The sequence below is a fragment of the Sebastes fasciatus genome, chromosome 23 (assembly GCF_043250625.1).
Source record: "Sebastes fasciatus isolate fSebFas1 chromosome 23, fSebFas1.pri, whole genome shotgun sequence".
NCBI lineage: Eukaryota > Metazoa > Chordata > Actinopteri > Perciformes > Sebastidae > Sebastes > Sebastes fasciatus.
Window position 1 is genome coordinate 21217714 of NC_133817.1, and position 18967 is coordinate 21236680.

General features: G+C 40.3%; 1 protein-coding gene across 5 annotated transcripts in view; it reads left to right on the forward strand.

Annotated features, from left to right (window-relative positions):
- Nucleotides 1-18967, forward strand: part of ptpro (protein tyrosine phosphatase receptor type O) — a 54734-nt gene that overhangs the window by 12858 nt on the left and 22909 nt on the right. For 4 of the 5 annotated variants that reach the window (XM_074625960.1, XM_074625962.1, XM_074625963.1 and 1 more), the window contains exons 2-12: nucleotides 3918-4179; nucleotides 5140-5295; nucleotides 5407-5559; nucleotides 6713-7225; nucleotides 8316-8477; nucleotides 9721-9917; nucleotides 14651-14771; nucleotides 14908-15101; nucleotides 15478-15589; nucleotides 16678-16841; nucleotides 17544-17664. In XM_074625960.1, coding sequence (XP_074482061.1) covers nucleotides 3918-4179; nucleotides 5140-5295; nucleotides 5407-5559; nucleotides 6713-7225; nucleotides 8316-8477; nucleotides 9721-9917; nucleotides 14651-14771; nucleotides 14908-15101; nucleotides 15478-15589; nucleotides 16678-16841; nucleotides 17544-17664 — 2155 coding nt within the window. Of the gene's footprint in view, nucleotides 1-2968; nucleotides 3101-3917; nucleotides 4180-5139; nucleotides 5296-5406; nucleotides 5560-6712; nucleotides 7226-8315; nucleotides 8478-9720; nucleotides 9918-14650; nucleotides 14772-14907; nucleotides 15102-15477; nucleotides 15590-16677; nucleotides 16842-17543; nucleotides 17665-18967 lie in introns of those variants that run through there. The other variant, XM_074625961.1, reaches the window with a different exon arrangement.

The following is an 18967-nucleotide window of genomic DNA, read 5'->3' on the forward strand; positions in this document are numbered from 1 at the left end:
TTGACTCTATGCACTTTGAAATTTGGAGCTAGAAATACTCCATCACACAGAGACTCTCTGTGTTTTACCCTCACCTAGTTCAGCCCATGAGCCAACATGGTGTCCGAGGTGTGGTCATTGCCGTGCACTGGCAACTTCATGGAGCCATAGATGAGAGTTGGGCAAGTAGTGTGAACCAGTGCGAGTAGTCCATCCTGGAGGATGTGGCTGACTTCTGAAACAAAGGTGCTACCTCTACCACTAAGCCCCTACACCTATGGCAACAGCAGCTATTGATATCTACAACAGTAGGCCTACAAGCCAATTGAGCCTTGCAAACACCACAAAGCAAAGACTCACCGGACAGCCAAAAGTAAAAAAAAAAAAACGTATTGGAGGATGTTAAAGCTGTAAAAATTGTTAGATTAGATAGCATACCAGAAAACATATAATTCTACATCACAATCATTCAAGTTCATCAAAATCATGCATTTTTTTAAGAAAAACATTCTCCGCGACTAAATTTATATTGAAGTTAAAAATGATTTAACTATCAAAATAAGATCCAGCATGCTAGAAATCACATACTTTGACACCAAGATCACTCAAATTGACCAAGTAGATGAATTTCTATGAGAGAAACCATTAACGGCAGGTCAATTTGGCGGCCATCTTGAAAAATGGCCGCCGTCTTGGATTTTCAAGTGGCCGATCGTTTATATTTGCTAAGTGACCCCTCGGGAATCATCATGCCAAATTTGGTACTTGTATCACTATTTGCACGATTTTTCCACTATCCGCTCCACTATTACTAACAGAGAAGGGGGATATTGTCCCGTTAGCTAGCGACCGAGCTAACCAAGTTAGAACACTTGTTTTTGAAAGAGCACAACTTGAAATCACAGTCATATAATCAGTTCCTTATACAGTTGAAATTGCAACGGCCTTTTTTCCTTCCATATCTGGTGTTTCTGTTATTTTGTCCACCCTGAGCTCAGAGCAGATAAAGAATCAGTTCATCTGTTGACTGAAACATATTTTCAGGATTTAGGTCACCCAACTGATGTTTTAGCCGTCGGCCATCTTCACTCTCTTATGAAAGAGATCAAACACTGATGATGAAGAAGAACATACTCAACGTCCTGGTGGTGATAACTCCCAGCATGCATCAGTGGGTTTCACTATATGACGGTCAGATTAGAGAAGTGGGTCAGGATTATCTCCTGATCTACAGAAGAAGAGATGATGATATGAACTCTCTGTTTGCCCTTATGTGTTTATTGATATGATACTTTAATCCTGCTGACGCTGCTTCTTACTGTAGCAGGCCTGCTAGCGTTAGCACTAGCGTTAGCATTAGCACTGGTGTAGCGATGTTGAAGACAACAACTCCCATGATCCAAAAATAATGTCGGCTAGTACTTTCAGCAAAATAATCTTGTTTTATTGTCTTTCTGCTGTAATCCTGTAGAAATCTCCTAGTTAGCAGTTGAATGAAGTCCTCTTGTCATTATCTATTTTTGTTTCTGGTAATTAGCGATAATGTTCTCGTAATAATGAGAAGATGTATCTTGTGATTATGGAGTAAAGTTGTCACTCTTTCTCTTGATGGATTTCTGCTGCTCTGATTGGAAATCTAATAATGTTTGTCAGCTATGTGACGGATCGAGATTCAGTTATTATTGTAAGTGCCGAAGCAATTAGCAGATTAATTGATTATCTCGTTGACAGGAAATTAATCAAGTCGTCCAATTACAGAAAGTTTATTGTTGTTAACATTAATTTACTGAGTTTGACGGAGTTTTGTCTGTTGTCTGTGTTGTCATTAAAGTTCCCATATCGGGCTCATTTTCAGATTCATACTCGTATTTTGTGTTTCTACTAGAACATGTTTACATACTGTAATGTTAAAAAACAAACTTTATTTTCCTCATACTGTCTGCCTGAATATACCTGTATTTACACTCTGTCTGAAACGCTCCGTTTTAGCTCATTTCAACAGAATTGCGTTGCTAGGCAACAGGTGGGTCCATGTTTACTTCCTGTCAGCTGATGTTATTCACATACACTGCAACAGGAAATAAACCGTGTATATTGTATATTTGTGACATCACAAATGGACAGAAATCCTAACGGCTTGTTTCAAATGCGCAATTTCTGAATACGTGTGTATTTGTCTGTATATTGAGCTATTTGATGGTTAAACAGTATTTATTAAGCACTTAAACCTGCTTCATAATGTAATAGACATGAAAATCTCACTTTTTACAATATGGGACCTTTAAATATTAATTATTATCTTTGAGCTCTTCCTTCACGTCCCACACGTCCTCTAATGTCGCTCTGACATTTTTATATCCTTATATATATGTATATATTTATTTTTGTCGTGTGGAAGCTCCGATCATTATTATTATTATTATTATTATTATTATTATTATTAGAGTTGCTATCAGGAGTTGACATCGTCCTCTTCTTCCTGTCAGACAGAAGCTGCTCGGCGAGGAGTCGACTCTCCTGCTGTCACATTTAATGAAACACCAGCTGATATCAGACCAGCTGATACCATCAGACTGAACAACAGGAAGCTGATCTCAGACCAGCAGATATAAAACTATAGTTCATCTCCAGTTATTAGAGTCACAGGTTTTATTGATCGGGGCTGTTCCAGTAGATATAAAAACGTTTTTAACACGTCGTCAGGGATACGAGTGGAGCGTTCCCAGCAAATAGACAGGGCCGGTGTCAGAGGGTGTTGGCCAGCAGGAGTCCAGACAGTGAAGGACGACGTCCTGCAGCGATCCAGTAATTAGACCGAGCCCCGAGGAGCCTCAAATCTGCTCTCATTAGAGAAAAGATTCAGGAACACTGAAGGTGTGAGGAGAGGAGGAGGAAGAGGACAAGGAGGACCAGAAGGAGGAGGAGGAGGAAGAGGAGGAGGTGTCTGAGGTAGAGGAAGGGGAGGAAAAAGATGATGAGTAGGAGCAGTAGCAGGAGGAGGACGAGGTGTCTGAGGTAGAGGAAGGGGAACAAAAAGATGAGGACGAAGAGGAGGAGCAGTAGCAGGAGGAGGAAGAGGAGGTGTCAAACCTGTCAGAACTCAGACTAGACAGTGATGGAGGTGATCTTTGTGGCGGTGCGGCCTATTTACCGGATCTGAATCATATTTCATCTGGAAACATTACAGGAAAAATTATACTGATTATATTATTATAGAAGTTAGTCAGTTATTATTATATATATCATACATATTATTAGTTTTATTTGATATATCATATTTATTGATTTATTATTATAGCTATGTTATATATTATATTCATTTATTATTAAAGTTGTATTATATATATTGTATTTATTTATTTATTTTTATAGTTGTATTTTATATATTGTATTTATTTATTATTATAGTTTTATTATATATATTGTATTTATTTATTATGGTTTTATTATATATATTTTATTTATTATTATAGAAGTCAGTTTAATTATAAAACAAATATAACTATTATTTTTATTTTGGTTTCAGGATCAGAAATTTAAAACAAAATGTCGTCAAATAGAAACAGCTGAAACCATCAATGCATTCTATTTTAATAACTGATTAATTGAGTCGGTTTATCAGAGTCAGAGACTTTCTTTGTGTTTCAGAGTGTTTTCTAGTCTCTGATGAAGACTTCCTTTGTGTTTCAGAGTGTTTTCTAGTCTGATGAAGACTTTCTTTATGTTTCAGAGTGTTTTCTAGTCTCTGATGAAGACTTTCTTTATGTTTCAGAGTGTTTTCTAGTCTCTGTTGAAGACTTTCGTTATGTTTCAGAGTTTTTTCTAGTCTCTGATGAAGACTTTCTTTGTGTTTCAGAGTGTTTTCTAGTCTCTGTTGAAGACTTTCTTTATGTTTGAGTGTTTTCTAGTCTCTGATGAAGACTTTCTTTGTGTTTCAGAGCGTGATGGCGTTCCAAGCGTCCGTAAACGACGACGGTTTGATCGTGACGACGCTGGAGCGCTCTGACCTGCAGGAGAATGCCACGGCGTACGCCGCTCAGATATCCGGAGAACCTCGACTGATCCTGGTTCAGTTTGTGAACACCAGCGAGCCGCTGCTGGTCAACACGTCGTTTCATGGTCTTTGCTACACGGTGGGACTACTGGTTAAACTGGGACCGAGCTGGTCCAGACCCATCAAGACCATCTCCCTGCTCACCAGTAAGAAAATCCCTTAAATATATCCCTTTATTCTAGAAGATCGTCCAAACAGTTTAGTTTTATAAACGCACAGTTCAGAGTGGATTATCTAATTATTATTTTTAGTCTTTACATTATTTTAATGTGAAACTCTGTGTTGGTACGTACGCTGAAAATGAATCTCATAATATTTCACCCTAATATTCCATTAATTTACCCTTTAATTCTTCTGTAATTAAGTATTTCCTTCTTTTTTATTTGATTTAAGGCGTAAAAATCCCTTAAAATCGGTCAAATAACATGAAAGCATCCCTTAATTTATACCTTGTTAAAAACTATTTGGTACAATTTTAAGTGTTTCCACTTTTTAAAAACACCTTAAACTGTTCAGACAATCCATTAAAGACTCCTCAATAAATCATATTCCACTGATTTATTCATTAATTAAAACCCAAGTTTGTGGGGAAGCCTTCAATTTAGTTTAATTTAAAAAAAAAGAAGAAAAAAAAAGATTTATTTAATTTAATTTTTTTAATTAAAGTGTTTTGGGTATTTTAATGGCTAAAATAGAATTAATCAAGGGTAGTTTGATTTACCCATTGACTGTTCTGTAATTAATTATTTAAATATTTTTATTATTTAATTTTTTTAATTAATGGACACATTCAAAACATATTATCTTTAAGTGTTTTGGGTGTTTTTAAGGCTAAATTAGGATTAATCAAGGGTATTTAAGGATTGTTGTTTCATACACTATAAAATTAAATCCTTTACATTTTCATTGATTTACACATTAATAATAATTTAATTAAGATATTTTTTAAGTGATTTTAAGAGGAGAACCTATTTTAATAAATATGTTAATATTTAATATTTATACCAGATAGATTTTTTTAGATAATTTGAGTCTGATTTTTTTCTCGTAGTGTTTAATATCCTCCAGAAGTTTGACATGTGACTCGTGTTGTTTTGTCCCGTCAGAGCCACTTCCTGTCCACGGCGTCCACATATCGGACTATAAGGAGTCTCCGGAGACCGGCGTGGTGTTCGAGATCGAGCCTCCGGCCGGAAACGTCTTCAGCAGAGTCAACATCAGCTACACCGAAGGACAAGAGCGCCGCTCCATGCTCTACAAAGGTAAACGCTGCCGTTAATACACTGTTCTGTGTTTAAGTATTTATTTACCCTTAAAATTGGCCAAATAACATGCAGACTTTATAATACTACTACTATTACTACTTTCTGTAGATTTCTACAAGGGGAAGACGGTGTTCAAACACTGGTTACCTGGAGTCTGTTACCGTAACATCACCTTCCAGCTGATCTCTGAGGCCACCGTGTACCAGACCGCCCTGGTGACACACAGCGACATCACACACTCACCTGTACACCATAGGACAGGTGAGACACCACGCAGTGACATCAAACACTCATACCTGTATGTATGTATACAGTATGTATGTGTATATATATATATATATATATATAATCGGCGAGGTCCACCTTCACACAAGGCCTTTCCATATGAAGGATGGAACTTGCCAAAATTAGAAATAAATGACTCGATAAATAAATAAATGTCATTAAATGCAGCAAAAATAATATAAAAAATAAATGTAGCCATTAATTAATTGATAAAATGTGACAAATTGATATTTCGCTTTTAATTTGCTTCTTTATTTATTTATCTTTGTATTAACCCCCTTATTTATTTACTCCTGTTAAACTTTTATTTATTTTTGAATATATATTTATTTATTTAGCATTTATTTATTTTTGCACTTATTTTTATTTATCATATATATATTTTTTAATATATGTATTTATTTATTTAGCATTTATATCTTTATTTTTTTTGTACTTATTTTTATTTATTTTTTAAATGATTTATCCATTAATTTCCTCTTCAGTGTCCATTTAAAAACTCCTTAAACGACTGTTTGTAACTTTTTACTTACAGGACTCTCCGCTCCTCTGCCTGCTTGCCTTCACTCACACATCGCGCGTGTTCTCGCTGTCTCGCTCCAACTCTAGACGTGTATGTGCTAGTGAATGTACAGTGGATGTTTGTGCAGAAATAACTGCTGCAGCTCCTCCAGACCAACAGAGGTTTCCCGTGTCTTGTGAAGTGACGGGGCTCTGCAGAGAGAAACGTTATCGTCTCTGACCGGGTGCCGGTGTCTCCCTGCGGGCGCAGTCGAGAGTCGATAACGTTTCTCTTCCTGCTTCAGCCTTAGGGAAAAGCCAACACTAGGATCAGCATTGATTCATGGAGAGACCTGCGTCTGGTCAGCTAACATTACTGCCAAGCAGCTAAATATAGTGATATTGTGGTTTTAGCTGACGTGTGTCGCCTCACTGTTTTGAGCGATGCTCGTTCATGTCTATTTAGAGCGAGCAAGCGCGAGCCCGACGCTGACTTTCGTTGACTTAAAGGCCACAGGTGTCGCTGTTAACAAGCATTTCTGAAAGTTACAAATAGTCCCTTTAATTATTCCCTTATCCTCTCTGTGGTTGTCTCACTTGTCTGTCTCTCTGGTTGTCTCCGTCTCAGTGCCCTTCCCGCCCCTCAACATCTCCCATAAGATCGTCCACTTGAGCCAGAGGACGCTGGCGGGTGAATCCCCCGACGCTGTCCCTCCTGAGGGCGGCGAGGAGAGCCGGCGAGCCTCCCGTCGAGCCCGGGACGTCCCGCTGATGGAGGAGCAGGAGGAGGAGGAGGTGCACACCGAGGAGGAGAACGCCTCAGAGGAGACAGCGGGAGTCGTCACACGGGTTCCCTTCAGCCCAACACACAACCTTACAGGCAGCGCCGCCGTGAACCAGACGACGGAGAGCTACTGGCTGGACCCGACCGACCCGTCTCCTGCAGACCGAGATGAGGAGTTCGTTAACGCCGTGGTGTCGGAGTACGAGGACTCCAACGAGCCCGGCTCCGCCATGGGGCTCCCCTCCGAGACCTCCGTTCTGCCAACCAGACTGCCCCCCCTCCTGCTGGAGCTCCGCTGGCTGCCACCGCGCCCCCCCACCAGCTACGACGGCTTCAACGTCTACATCTACAGAGACGGTACTATTAATTTTTATAATAATAATAATAATAATAACTAATAATAACCAGCTACGACAACTTCAACGTCTACATCTACAGAGACGGTACTATTATTAATAATAATAATAACAATAATAATAATAATAATAAACAGCTACTACACCTTCAACGTCTACACTTACAGAGACGGTACTATTATTAATATTAATAATAATAATAATAATAATAATAAACAGCTACTACACCTTCAACGTCTACACTTACAGAGACGGTACTATTATTAATATTAATAATAATAATAATAATAATAACCAGCTACGACAGCTTCAATGTCTACATCTACAGAGACGGTGCTATTAATAATAATAATAATAATAATAATAATAATAACCAGCTACGACAGTTTCAACGTCTACATCTACAAAGACGGTAATAATAATAATAATCATAATAAACCGGCTACGGCGGCTTCAACGTCTACATCTACAGAGACGGTACTATTATTATTATTATTAATAATGATAATAATAATAATAACCAGCTACGACAGCTTCAACGTCTACATCTACAGAGATGGTAATAATATTAATAAAAATAATATTAATAATTATAATTATACCGATATAAAATTAATACAGAAATAAGATGCAATCAAAATTAAAAATAGAAGGGAAGAAAATAAGATGGAATAAATACATAAAACATATTAAAAAAGTGAACGTGTTAAACCTGAAATAAATGTATAACACTTGTGTATAAACACAGAAACTTAACTTAGTTCAATAAGTGACTGAGGTCGAGCTGAAGTTAACCAATCAATAATCAATTATCAATCAGTCGATCAACAGAAAATTCATCGTCAACACTTTTGATAATCTGTGAATCATTAAGATTTCTTTTTAGCAAAAATGCCAAAAAATCTGCGTTTCTAGCTTCTTAAATGTGAATATTTGTGAAGTTGTAAAGTGGAAATCTGACATTCTATATGTAAAAAATTAAATGATAAATTGAGGAAGTAATTGTTTGATAAATCCATAAATATAATAAATAATTACAACTATACTTTTTCTATAAACCTCGTCATCACGTGTCCTCGTCTGTTTCTCAGGTAACTCCACAGAAACCGCCACCGTGGATGAAAACACTCATGAGTTCTTCACCGAGTTAACGGAGCAGGGAACATACCGAGTACAGGTCACCACGCTGAGCTCGTCTGGAGACTGCGAGGCCCGCGAGAGCGCCGCCGACACCGGCTTCACCTTCTACCTCAGTACGTTCTTCACTGGACCACAAAGCACATACACATCAATAATGTTATTATGAGGTGTTTTAACGGGGTTTTAAGTGAGTTTTAATTAATTAACTAATTAATAATTAATGGACTGCAGCATATTTTATTTAGGTATTTTTATAGGAATTGTATATGCAAAGTTTAAGGGCTTTTTAAGGGGAAAAACATTTAAAAATTTACAAAAACAAAAAACAACACTAATGACTTAATACCATTCGATTAAGGATTGTTTTAATGTGTTTTTACCCCTTTGAAACACTGAATTTTGTTCCTTGAAATTACCTTAATTTTTAATTTAAGATGCAAATACAAGAGTTCACCACAAAACTAATGGATAAATTAAGGGATTATGATATATTAAGGGTTTTTTAATTTATTATCTGCATGGTTTAAGGTGGGTTTTTAAGAGGTTGAATTTAAAATTCAACCTCTTAAACTTATATATAGTTAATATATAAATTAAGGGTTGTTTTCATGTTATTTGTTCAATTTTATTTTTTTCCCCTTAAAAAGCCCTTAAGGCATGCAAATAATCCATTAGAATTACCTTATCTCCTCGTTATCCCCATAAAATTAACTATATTACATCACTATTAATGTGTACAATAATGTACAAAATTGAAGGGAAATAATTAAGGGATTTAGTTCATCCAAATCATTATATTCATAAAAGTGATTTGATTAAGAAATTAATGTTTTGTGTTGTGTCAGAATAACCCACTACTGATGTGTGTATAACACCATAATAAACCAGTACTGATTACAGTATGTTGATAACACTATAATAATCCAGTACTGATGTGTGTATAACACCATAATAAACCAGTACTGATGTGTGTATAACACCATAATAAACCAGTGCTGATGTGTGTATAACACCATAATAAACCAGTACTGATGTGTGTATAACACCATAATAAACCAGTACTGATGTGTGTATAACACCATAATAAACCAGTGCTGATGTGTGTATAACACCATAATAAACCAGTGCTGATGTGTGTATAACACCATAATAACCCAGTACTGATGTGTGTATAACACCATAATAAACCAGTACTGATGTGTGTATAGCACCATAATAAACCAGTGCTAATGTGTGTATAACACCATAATAACCCAGTACTGATGTGTGTATAACACCATAATAAACCAGTACTGATGTGTGTATAGCACCATAATAAACCAGTACAGACCATAATAACCCAGTATTTTGTTCCAGGTCCTGGTGGCGAGCTGTTGGAGGAGCTCCGTGAGCGTCCTCAGGCCGTCAGCGTCCGACTGCTGGACTCTAGCACCGCCGCCGTCTCCTGGTCGGCGTCCTCAGAGAACCACAACGGCAGCCTGGTGTCGGTGGTGTCCACCACCTGCCTCAGACCCAGTCTGAGCCAGAGGATGGAGAACACTTACTGCAGCGAGGTAAGGAGCACAGAACAGGAGCAGAACATAGAGAACAGGAGGAGAACGTAGAGAACAGGAGGAGAACAGAACATTCCCATTCTAATCAGCGTAGCAGGATCTACTGATCGTGTCTTCCCAGACAGAACCAGAGGATGAATAAACAGATGATCCTTCATCATTATCTCATGTCTCTGTATGTCATTATATTGTTATTATTATTATAATTATGACCGTCTCTGTAGTTGAATCAGTCCCTAGTGAATGAATCTCCTCCAGACAGGAACGTGCGAACAGACTCAGCTTATGTTCCACTCTGAGGTGTGAAAACACAACGGAGGTGTGAAACTCTCTGGTTCCAGCAGACTTTAGAACATATTCAGAACAGAGCAGGTGTGACCTCCAATATTTCAGTTTATTATTATTACCATTATTCCGAAACTCTGAAGATTTCAATGAGAATCTATTGATCCGATCAATGCTTGTTAGAATCAGAGTCCAGCTCAGTTATAGAGCCACTGTTAATGTTCAAATATGAGTCATAATATTTTATTTAAAAAGTCTCAATGTTATGAGAGAGAAGTCATAGTTTCAATAAAAAACTATAACAAAAATTCATCATTCTGTTTTAGAATATTACAATTTTTGTCTCGTAAAATTAAGTTTTCACAATCATAACTTTTTTCTTTTACAACAAATACAACTTTTCCTCATACTTCTCACATATCTCATGTTATTTTTTTTCTTATTCTTGAAATACTTTCTTGTTCAGTTACAACTTTAATTCTTGTTTTTTCTTTATCTCAATATTAATTTACTCTATTATTAAACTTATTCTCATAATATTACTACTGTCGTATGGTGAGTTTTCAGAGGGTTGACCCAATCGCAGAGTGACAGGCAGGACAGGTAGTTTTGAACATAAAGCGAGCTTTAATAGAGCTGAACAAATCCAAAAACACAAAAGGCAGGGAGGGGAACCGAGTACTAAACAACAAATAGAAACAAACAACAAAAACCATGACAGAGGACCAAAACCAACAATCACATACCAGGGAAAACACGAGGAACACCAGGATTAGAGCAGGAGGAAACAAGGAACACGGAGGACAAGGTAGACGGGGCTGGAGAGACAAACGAACCGACAAGGACAGAGGGGAACACACAGGCTTAAATACAGGACATGATACACACAGGTGAAACAAATCAGGGCGGGGCAGACAATCAACAAAAGGCGGGAAAACACACAAAGGAGGGAAGTAAAAACCAGACAAGACACAGGAGGAGTGAATCAGCAAAATAAAACAGGAAACACCGGAATAATATATAAGAAACCAAATCCAAAATCACAACCGTTCATAATAATAAGCTGGCACAGCCAGAACATGACATAGCCCCCCCCTCAAGGGACGGATCCCAGACGTTCCACAACCAGAACCGGGTGGGCGGAGGGGGGTCCGGAGGAGGGACTCCAGGAACCTTGGGCACCGATTATCTCAGGCGGACGGCCCGAGGGCAAAACCGGGACAGAGCCTGGGAACTCGGGCGGACGGCCCGGGGGCAGAGCAGAGACAGAGCCGGGAAACTCCGGCAGATGACCCGGGGGCAGAACCGGGACAGAGTCTGGGAACTCGGGCGGATGGCCAGGAGGCAAAACCGGGACAGAGTCTGGGAACTCGGGCGGACGACCCGGGGGCAGAACCGGGACAGAGTCTGGGAACTCGGGCGGACGGCCCGGAGGCAGGGCAGAGTCCGAGCCTAGAAACTCCGGTGGATGACCCGGGGACAGAACCGGGACAGAGTCTGGGAACTGGGGCGGGCGGCCCGGGGCCAGGGCAGAGTTCGAGCCGGGGAACTCGGGCGGACGGCCCGGGGGCAGAGCAGAGACAGAGCCAAGAAACCCGGGGGCTTGGAACTGTGGCCCAGCAGTCACAGGAACACAGTTTTTGGGCTGAAACCCAGGCGAAACAGGAGGTGGCGGTTGCGGTCCTACCGAAACGGAGGTCGGCCAGACCCCCGACAGGAGACGTGGAACGCAGGTCGACCAGACCCCCGACAGGAGACGTGGAACGCAGGTCGACCAGACCCCCGACAGGAGACGTGGAACGGAGGTCGCCCAGACCTCCGACAGGAGACGTGGAGCGGAGGTCGACCAGACCCCCGACAAGACACTTGGAACAGTAGTCGGCCGGACCACCGACAGGACACTTGGAACAGGAGTCGACCAGACCGCCGACAGGCGACATGGAGCGGAGGTCGACCGGACCCCCGACAACACACCTGGAACGGAAGTCGGCCGGACCCCCGACAGGACACTTGGAACAGAAGTCGACCGGACCACCGACAGGATACTTGGAACAGGAGTCGACCGGACCGCCGACAGAAGACGTGGAGCGGAGGTCGACCGGACCCCCGACAGGAGATGTGGAGCGGAGGTCGGTCGGACCCTCGACAGGACACTTGGAACAGTAGTCGGCCGGACCACCGACAGGACCCTTGGAACAGGAGTCGACTGGACCGCCGACAGACGACATGGAGCGGAGGTCGACCAGACCCCCGACAGGAGACGTGGAACGGAGGTCGGCCGGACCCCCGACAGGACACTTGGAACAGGAGTCAACCGGACCGCCGACAGAACACGTGGAACAGGAGTCGGCCGGACCCCCGACAGGACACCTGGAACAGGAGTCGACCGGACCGCCAACAGGACACGTGGAACAGAAGTCGGCCGGACCGCCGACAGGACACGTGGGACAGGAGTCGGCCGGACCGCCGACAGGACACATGGAACAGGAGTCAGCCGGACCGCCGACAGAACACGTGGAACAGGAGTCGGCCGGACCCCCGACAAGACAACTGGAACAGGAGTCGACCGGACCGCCGACAGGACACGTGGAACAGAAGTCGACCGGACACCCGACAGGACAACTGGAACAGGAGTCGACCGGACCGCCGACAGGACACGTGGAACAGAAGTCGACCGGACCGCCGACAGGACACGTGGAACAGGAGTCGACCGGACCGCCGACAGGACACGTGGAACAGGAGTCGGCCGGACCGCCGACAGGGCCCGTGGAACAGGAGTCGGCCGGACCGCCGACAGGACACGTGGAACAGGGGTCGGCCGGACCTCCGACAGGACGCTTGGAGCAGAGGTCGGCCGGACCTCCGACAGGACGCTTGGAGCAGAGGTCTGCCGGACCTCCGACAGGACGCTTGGAGCAGAGATCGGCCGGACCTCCGACATGACGCTTGGAGCAGAGGTCGGCCGGGCCTCCGACAGGACGCGTGGAGCAGAGGTCGACCTGACCTCCGACAGGAAACTTGGAGCAGAGGTCGACCTGACCTCCGACACAGGAGTAGACTTGGATTTGGATGGAACACTGAGCAACTTAGGAGAACGCCGCCTCTGGGGCCCACGCTTCCTTCTGTGAGATCCCACCCCTAGCATGACCTCTGGCTCGAAGCTAGTGTCCTGGATGCCAGCATGGCGAGGAGCAGACTGGAAACTCCGTGGGCCTCCCAGGGCAAGGCGGGTTCCCAAGAACCGTTCCGGGGCTGATGCTAGCCTAGAGCTAGCTGACTGCTGGGGCATGGGCCGGAAGCTCAGGAAGCCAACAGGCCGGGGTTGAGGCTGATGCTCGGGCCGAATCCGGATGCCCAAAAAGGCATAAAAGCTCTCTGCTGGGGTCATTATGGTCGGTTCGTTCTGTCGTATGGTGAGTTTTCAGAGGGTTGACCCAATCGCAGAGTGACAGGCAGGACAGGTAGTTTTGAACATAAAGCGAGCTTTAATAGAGCTGAACAAATCCAAAAACACAAAAGGCAGGGAGGGGAACCGAGTACTAAACAACAAATAGAAACAAACAACAAAAACCATGACAGAGGACCAAAACCAACAATCACATACCAGGGAAAACACGAGGAACACCAGGAGGAAACAAGGAACACGGAGGACAAGGTAGACGGGGCTGGAGAGACAAACGAACCGACAAGGACAGAGGGGAACACACAGGCTTAAATACAGGACATGATACACACAGGTGAAACAAATCAGGGCGGGGCAGACAATCAACAAAAGGCGGGAAAACACACAAAGGAGGGAAGTAAAAACCAGACAAGACACAGGAGGAGTGAATCACCAAAATAAAACAGGAAACACCGGAATAATATATAAGAAACCAAATCCAAAATCACAACCGTTCATAATAATAAGCTGGCACAGCCAGAACATGACAACTACTTTCTTTTTGAAATATTATGTGTGTTTATGTATATACATATATTTATATATATGTATTTGTGTATATACGTATATACATACTTATACAATATACACACAATATTTCAAAAATAAATTAGTAATATTATGAGAATAAGTTTAATAATAAAGTAAATTATTTTATATATATATATATACTGTATATAATATATATATATATACACACACATAACATTTTTAATATGAGAATTTGAGAATATGAAAATTTGTTTATATAAATATGTATATATGTATACTGTGTATATACAATGAAATTATAATTATCTTTAAAATTGTAATTTTATTCTCAAAATGTTTTTTCTTAATATTGGATTATTTTCTTTAAATACAAATTTTGACTTTATTCATAATATATATAAACTTTATGAACTTTATTTGTAACTGAACATTAATGGTCCACCGTCTAGTCCTATCAGCAGCTTTAATCAATTTTTTATTCATCATTTTATTATTTGATTTAATGTTTCTCCAGGAGAACACTACCAGTGACATCATCACTAACCTGACCCCCGGGGCCCAGTACCGGGTGGTGGTCTACCACACCAACGGACCCCTGATGAGTCCTCCGTCTGAGCCCGTCATCATCGATATAGGTAACGCGTCACCTAAATATATATATCACATCTGTTCTCTTATTATTATTCTATATATATATATATATATATAGTATATAGTTTATAGTATATATAGTTCATTTTACAGTTTTATAATAATGTGTGTGTATTTCAGAGCCCAGCGGCGTGCTGGAGCTGTCCGTCTACCCTCTGAGTCCGACGGCGGTGATCCTCAGCTGGCAGCGTCCGTACCACGTGGCGTTCAGGAAGTACGTCTTGCAGACCTTCTTCTTCAACCCCGTCACGCTGGCGTCCGAGTGGACCACCTACTACGAGATCGCCGCCACCGCCTCCGTCATCGCCTCTGTGGTAACACACCATAATAATACATCATATTATTCTATTCTATTATTCTTACTAATAACATATTTTAAATAACAAATTGAAGACAACTAAATAACCGCTACCAGTTTATCCTGATGAAGAGATTTAAATGTTTCATATGTGAACAATCACTGTGTGTTTTCATCTACTAAACAAAGTGTTCTCAGTAATAATGACAGTAGAACACAAAGTAGAACTGAATATTTCATTTTTATTTAGTCGTCCTATAAGACAGAAAAACATATTTAAAGATAGTTTTATGAATGTTTCTTTGTTGGAGATGAACTTGTTTTAGATAGTAGTCATGTCAGTATTTCTCCAGAAGACGTCTGAATCAGATGTTCTTGTTTCGTGTCTCCAGAGAGTGACGGACCTGCTTCCCGCCTGGTATTATAACTTCCGTGTTTCCATGGTAACATGGGGTGACCCGTCGCTCAGCTGCTGCGACAGCTCCACCGTCAGCTTTGTGACAGGTACCGAAATGCTATTTTACTATATACTATCTATATATATATATATATATATATATATGTATTGTCACAGCTCCACCGTCAGCTTCGTGACAGGTACCGAAATATATAATATACTTTACTGAGAGCTGTCTCAGTATATATACTGTACACTGTATATATGTACAGACACAGCTCCACCGACAGCTTCGTAGCAGGTACCGAAATACCATTATACTATATATATATATAGAGTATATAGTATAATGGTATTATATATATATATACTGAGACAGCTCCACCGTCAGCTTCGTAACAGGTACTGAAATATATACTGAGAGATGTTTATATATATATAAATATGTATTTATATATATATATATATATTTATATATAAATATATGTTTATATGTATACAGTATATATATTTCAGCTCAGTATCAGTAGCTTCATGACATATATAAATATAATATTCATATATATTTATTTATGTATTTATTTATATATATATATGTATATATATATATAAATAAATATGTATATTGTATTTATTATATATATTTATATATTTATATATATTTATAAATATATATGTCATACTGAGCGTTTATATATATATATATACATATTTATATAAATATACTATTCACATATGTTTATTTATTTATATATATATAATGTAAATATAAAAAAAATATATATACATATAGAAACTGCTGTCAGTATAATGACATTAATAAATATTATATATAATTATTTATTTATTTATATATATGTATATACAGTATATATATATATATATATATATATATATAAATACATAATAATTTTCAATATTTTAATATTATTTATATATGTATATATATATATATATATATATATAACTGTACTTTATTTCTATTACTTTTATTATATTACTTTTTAATTTAAATTTTTTTTGTCAACAATATATAATAAATATATAGAATTATAACAGTAGAATTGTTGGACTGAATCAGATTCAACCTGATAAACTAGACTAAGGAAACATAATGAGTTGTGTATTAGAACTAATACTTTATAAAGAGTAAATGTTAATTAATGTGATGTGTCCCCCCCCACCACCCCGTCAGCTCCGGAGGCTCCTCACATCTCCTCGGTGGATTACTCTCACGGCATCCTCTACGTCCGCTGGACCTACGGCGAGCTCTTCATCGACCTCTCACACTCCAGGATGCTGCACTGGCAGGTGGTCGCCGTCGGCAAGAAAGGACCCGAGAGGAGCTACTCCATCGACGTGAGTCATCCGTTCACTCATTCATTCATTCATCAGCCTGGTGGTGTTCTGAGGGTGTTTACAGCCTCTAACGTGTTTCTGAGGATGCTGGACTAGTTGTTGTAGTTGCAGTGTTGTAGAAGCTCTCATCCAGCAGCAGCGTCTTGTTATCTGGTGGTCGGGTTGAGCTGTTATTGATTATCTCCTCCGGGTCCATTCGATGGTCTAATTAGTAGCAGAAGGACGACCTGCTGTCTCTGCTGCTTCACCTCCACCTCTTCTTCTCCTCCCAGCAGGCTCACACCTCCATCCCATAATGACCCGGTTCAGCTTTAATTGGCCTGGATGACAGAAACATATATCTATATAATATTAATAACTTCTGTTTAAACGTCATGGATGGAGGCGACACCAATGTGACAATATTACCGTACAGAAACATCATAATATACCGTATAATATAATATAATACAAATACAGTTATTAAGGCTGCAGCTATTGATTATTTGGTCAGATATTGATAGTTTTTATGTCATTATGTTTTCTGATTGTCCGTCCGTGCCATTATTTTGAACATAATATCTCAGGAACACCTAGAGGGAATTTCTTCAGCCTCCACTTAGACTCAAGGAGGATTATATTTAGATTATATTTATATATATATATATATTATATCTGAATCCTGTATATCTGAATGTGATTGGTTGGTGTGTGTGTTGTCAGGTGACTCGTAACGTGATGCGGGCCAGCCTCCCTCTGCCTCCTGGTGACATCTACAACCTGACGGTGACGGCGTGCACCGAGCGCAGCAGGAACACCTCCATACCAAACATCATCAAACTGGGTCAGCACCAACGCACACACACACACACACACACACACACACACACACACACACACACACACACACTAACACAAACACACACACACACACACACACACACACACACACACACACACACACACACACTTGGTTTGTTTATTAAAATGTCAGTGTAAACATGAACCGAACCAGAACTACAGGTGTGAAAGTGACCTGAAGTGTCATATAATCAATAAATGATTAGACTCTTGTTTGATTGATTGATGTTATAATGCCAGAGTCCACTGATAATGTTGCTGATTTTAACTATAGACTGTACATAAGAAGTGGACGTAGTCACCGTGACGTCACACATTGGTTTGTGGACTGACGTTTTGAAGCCTCAAGTTCGCCATCTTGGTTTTTGGTCGTCTCCATTTTGGTTTTTGACCGTCTCCGTCTTGGTTTTTGACCGTCTCCATCTTGGTTTTTGGTCTTCTCCATCTTGGTTTTTGACCGTCTCCATCTTGGTTTTTGACCGTCTCCAGCTTGGTTTTTGACCGTCTCCATCTTGGTTTTTGGTCTTCTCCATCTTGGTTTTTGACCGTCTCCATTTTGGTTTTTGACCGTCTCCATTTTGGTTTTTGGTCTTCTCCATCTTGGTTTTTGACCGTCTCCATTTTGGTTTTTGGTCTTCTCCATCTTGGTTTTTGGTCTTCTCCATCTTGGTTTTTGACCGTCTCCATTTTGGTTTTTGACCGTCTCCATTTTGGTTTTTGGTCTTCTCCATCTTGGTTTTTGACCGTCTCCATTTTGGTTTTTGGTCTTCTCCATCTTGGTTTTTGGTCGTCGCCATCTTGGTTTTTGACCGTCGCCATCTTGGTTTTTGACCGTCACCATCTTGGTTTTTGGTCTTCTCCATCTTGGTTTTAGACTGTCTCCGTCTTGTTTTTTTTGCAACCAGAAGTGACACTAGAGGGTGGATCTAAGTACAACGCTGAATAAGACATTTATAGGCGATCATAAATGTTCCAATTAACGTTGATGAAGTGAAAAAACACTGCGAAAGAGTAAAGTTGTAAGACGTAAACACGGACAAGGCCGTGGTAGCGAGCTGTCAATCACAAGGTAGCCCCGCCCTAAATCATCCCCTGCTTTATGGGCTATCTGACTGTAAATGGGACCATCATTTACTGAATGAACATCATGCTGTGTTGAAAAAGACTTGAAACATAAACTCATGTTTACGATGTCTAATTTCAATTAAATTCAATTTATTTTTATATAGCGTCAAATCATAACAGAAGTTATCTCGAGACACTTTTTATATAGAGCAGGTCTAGAC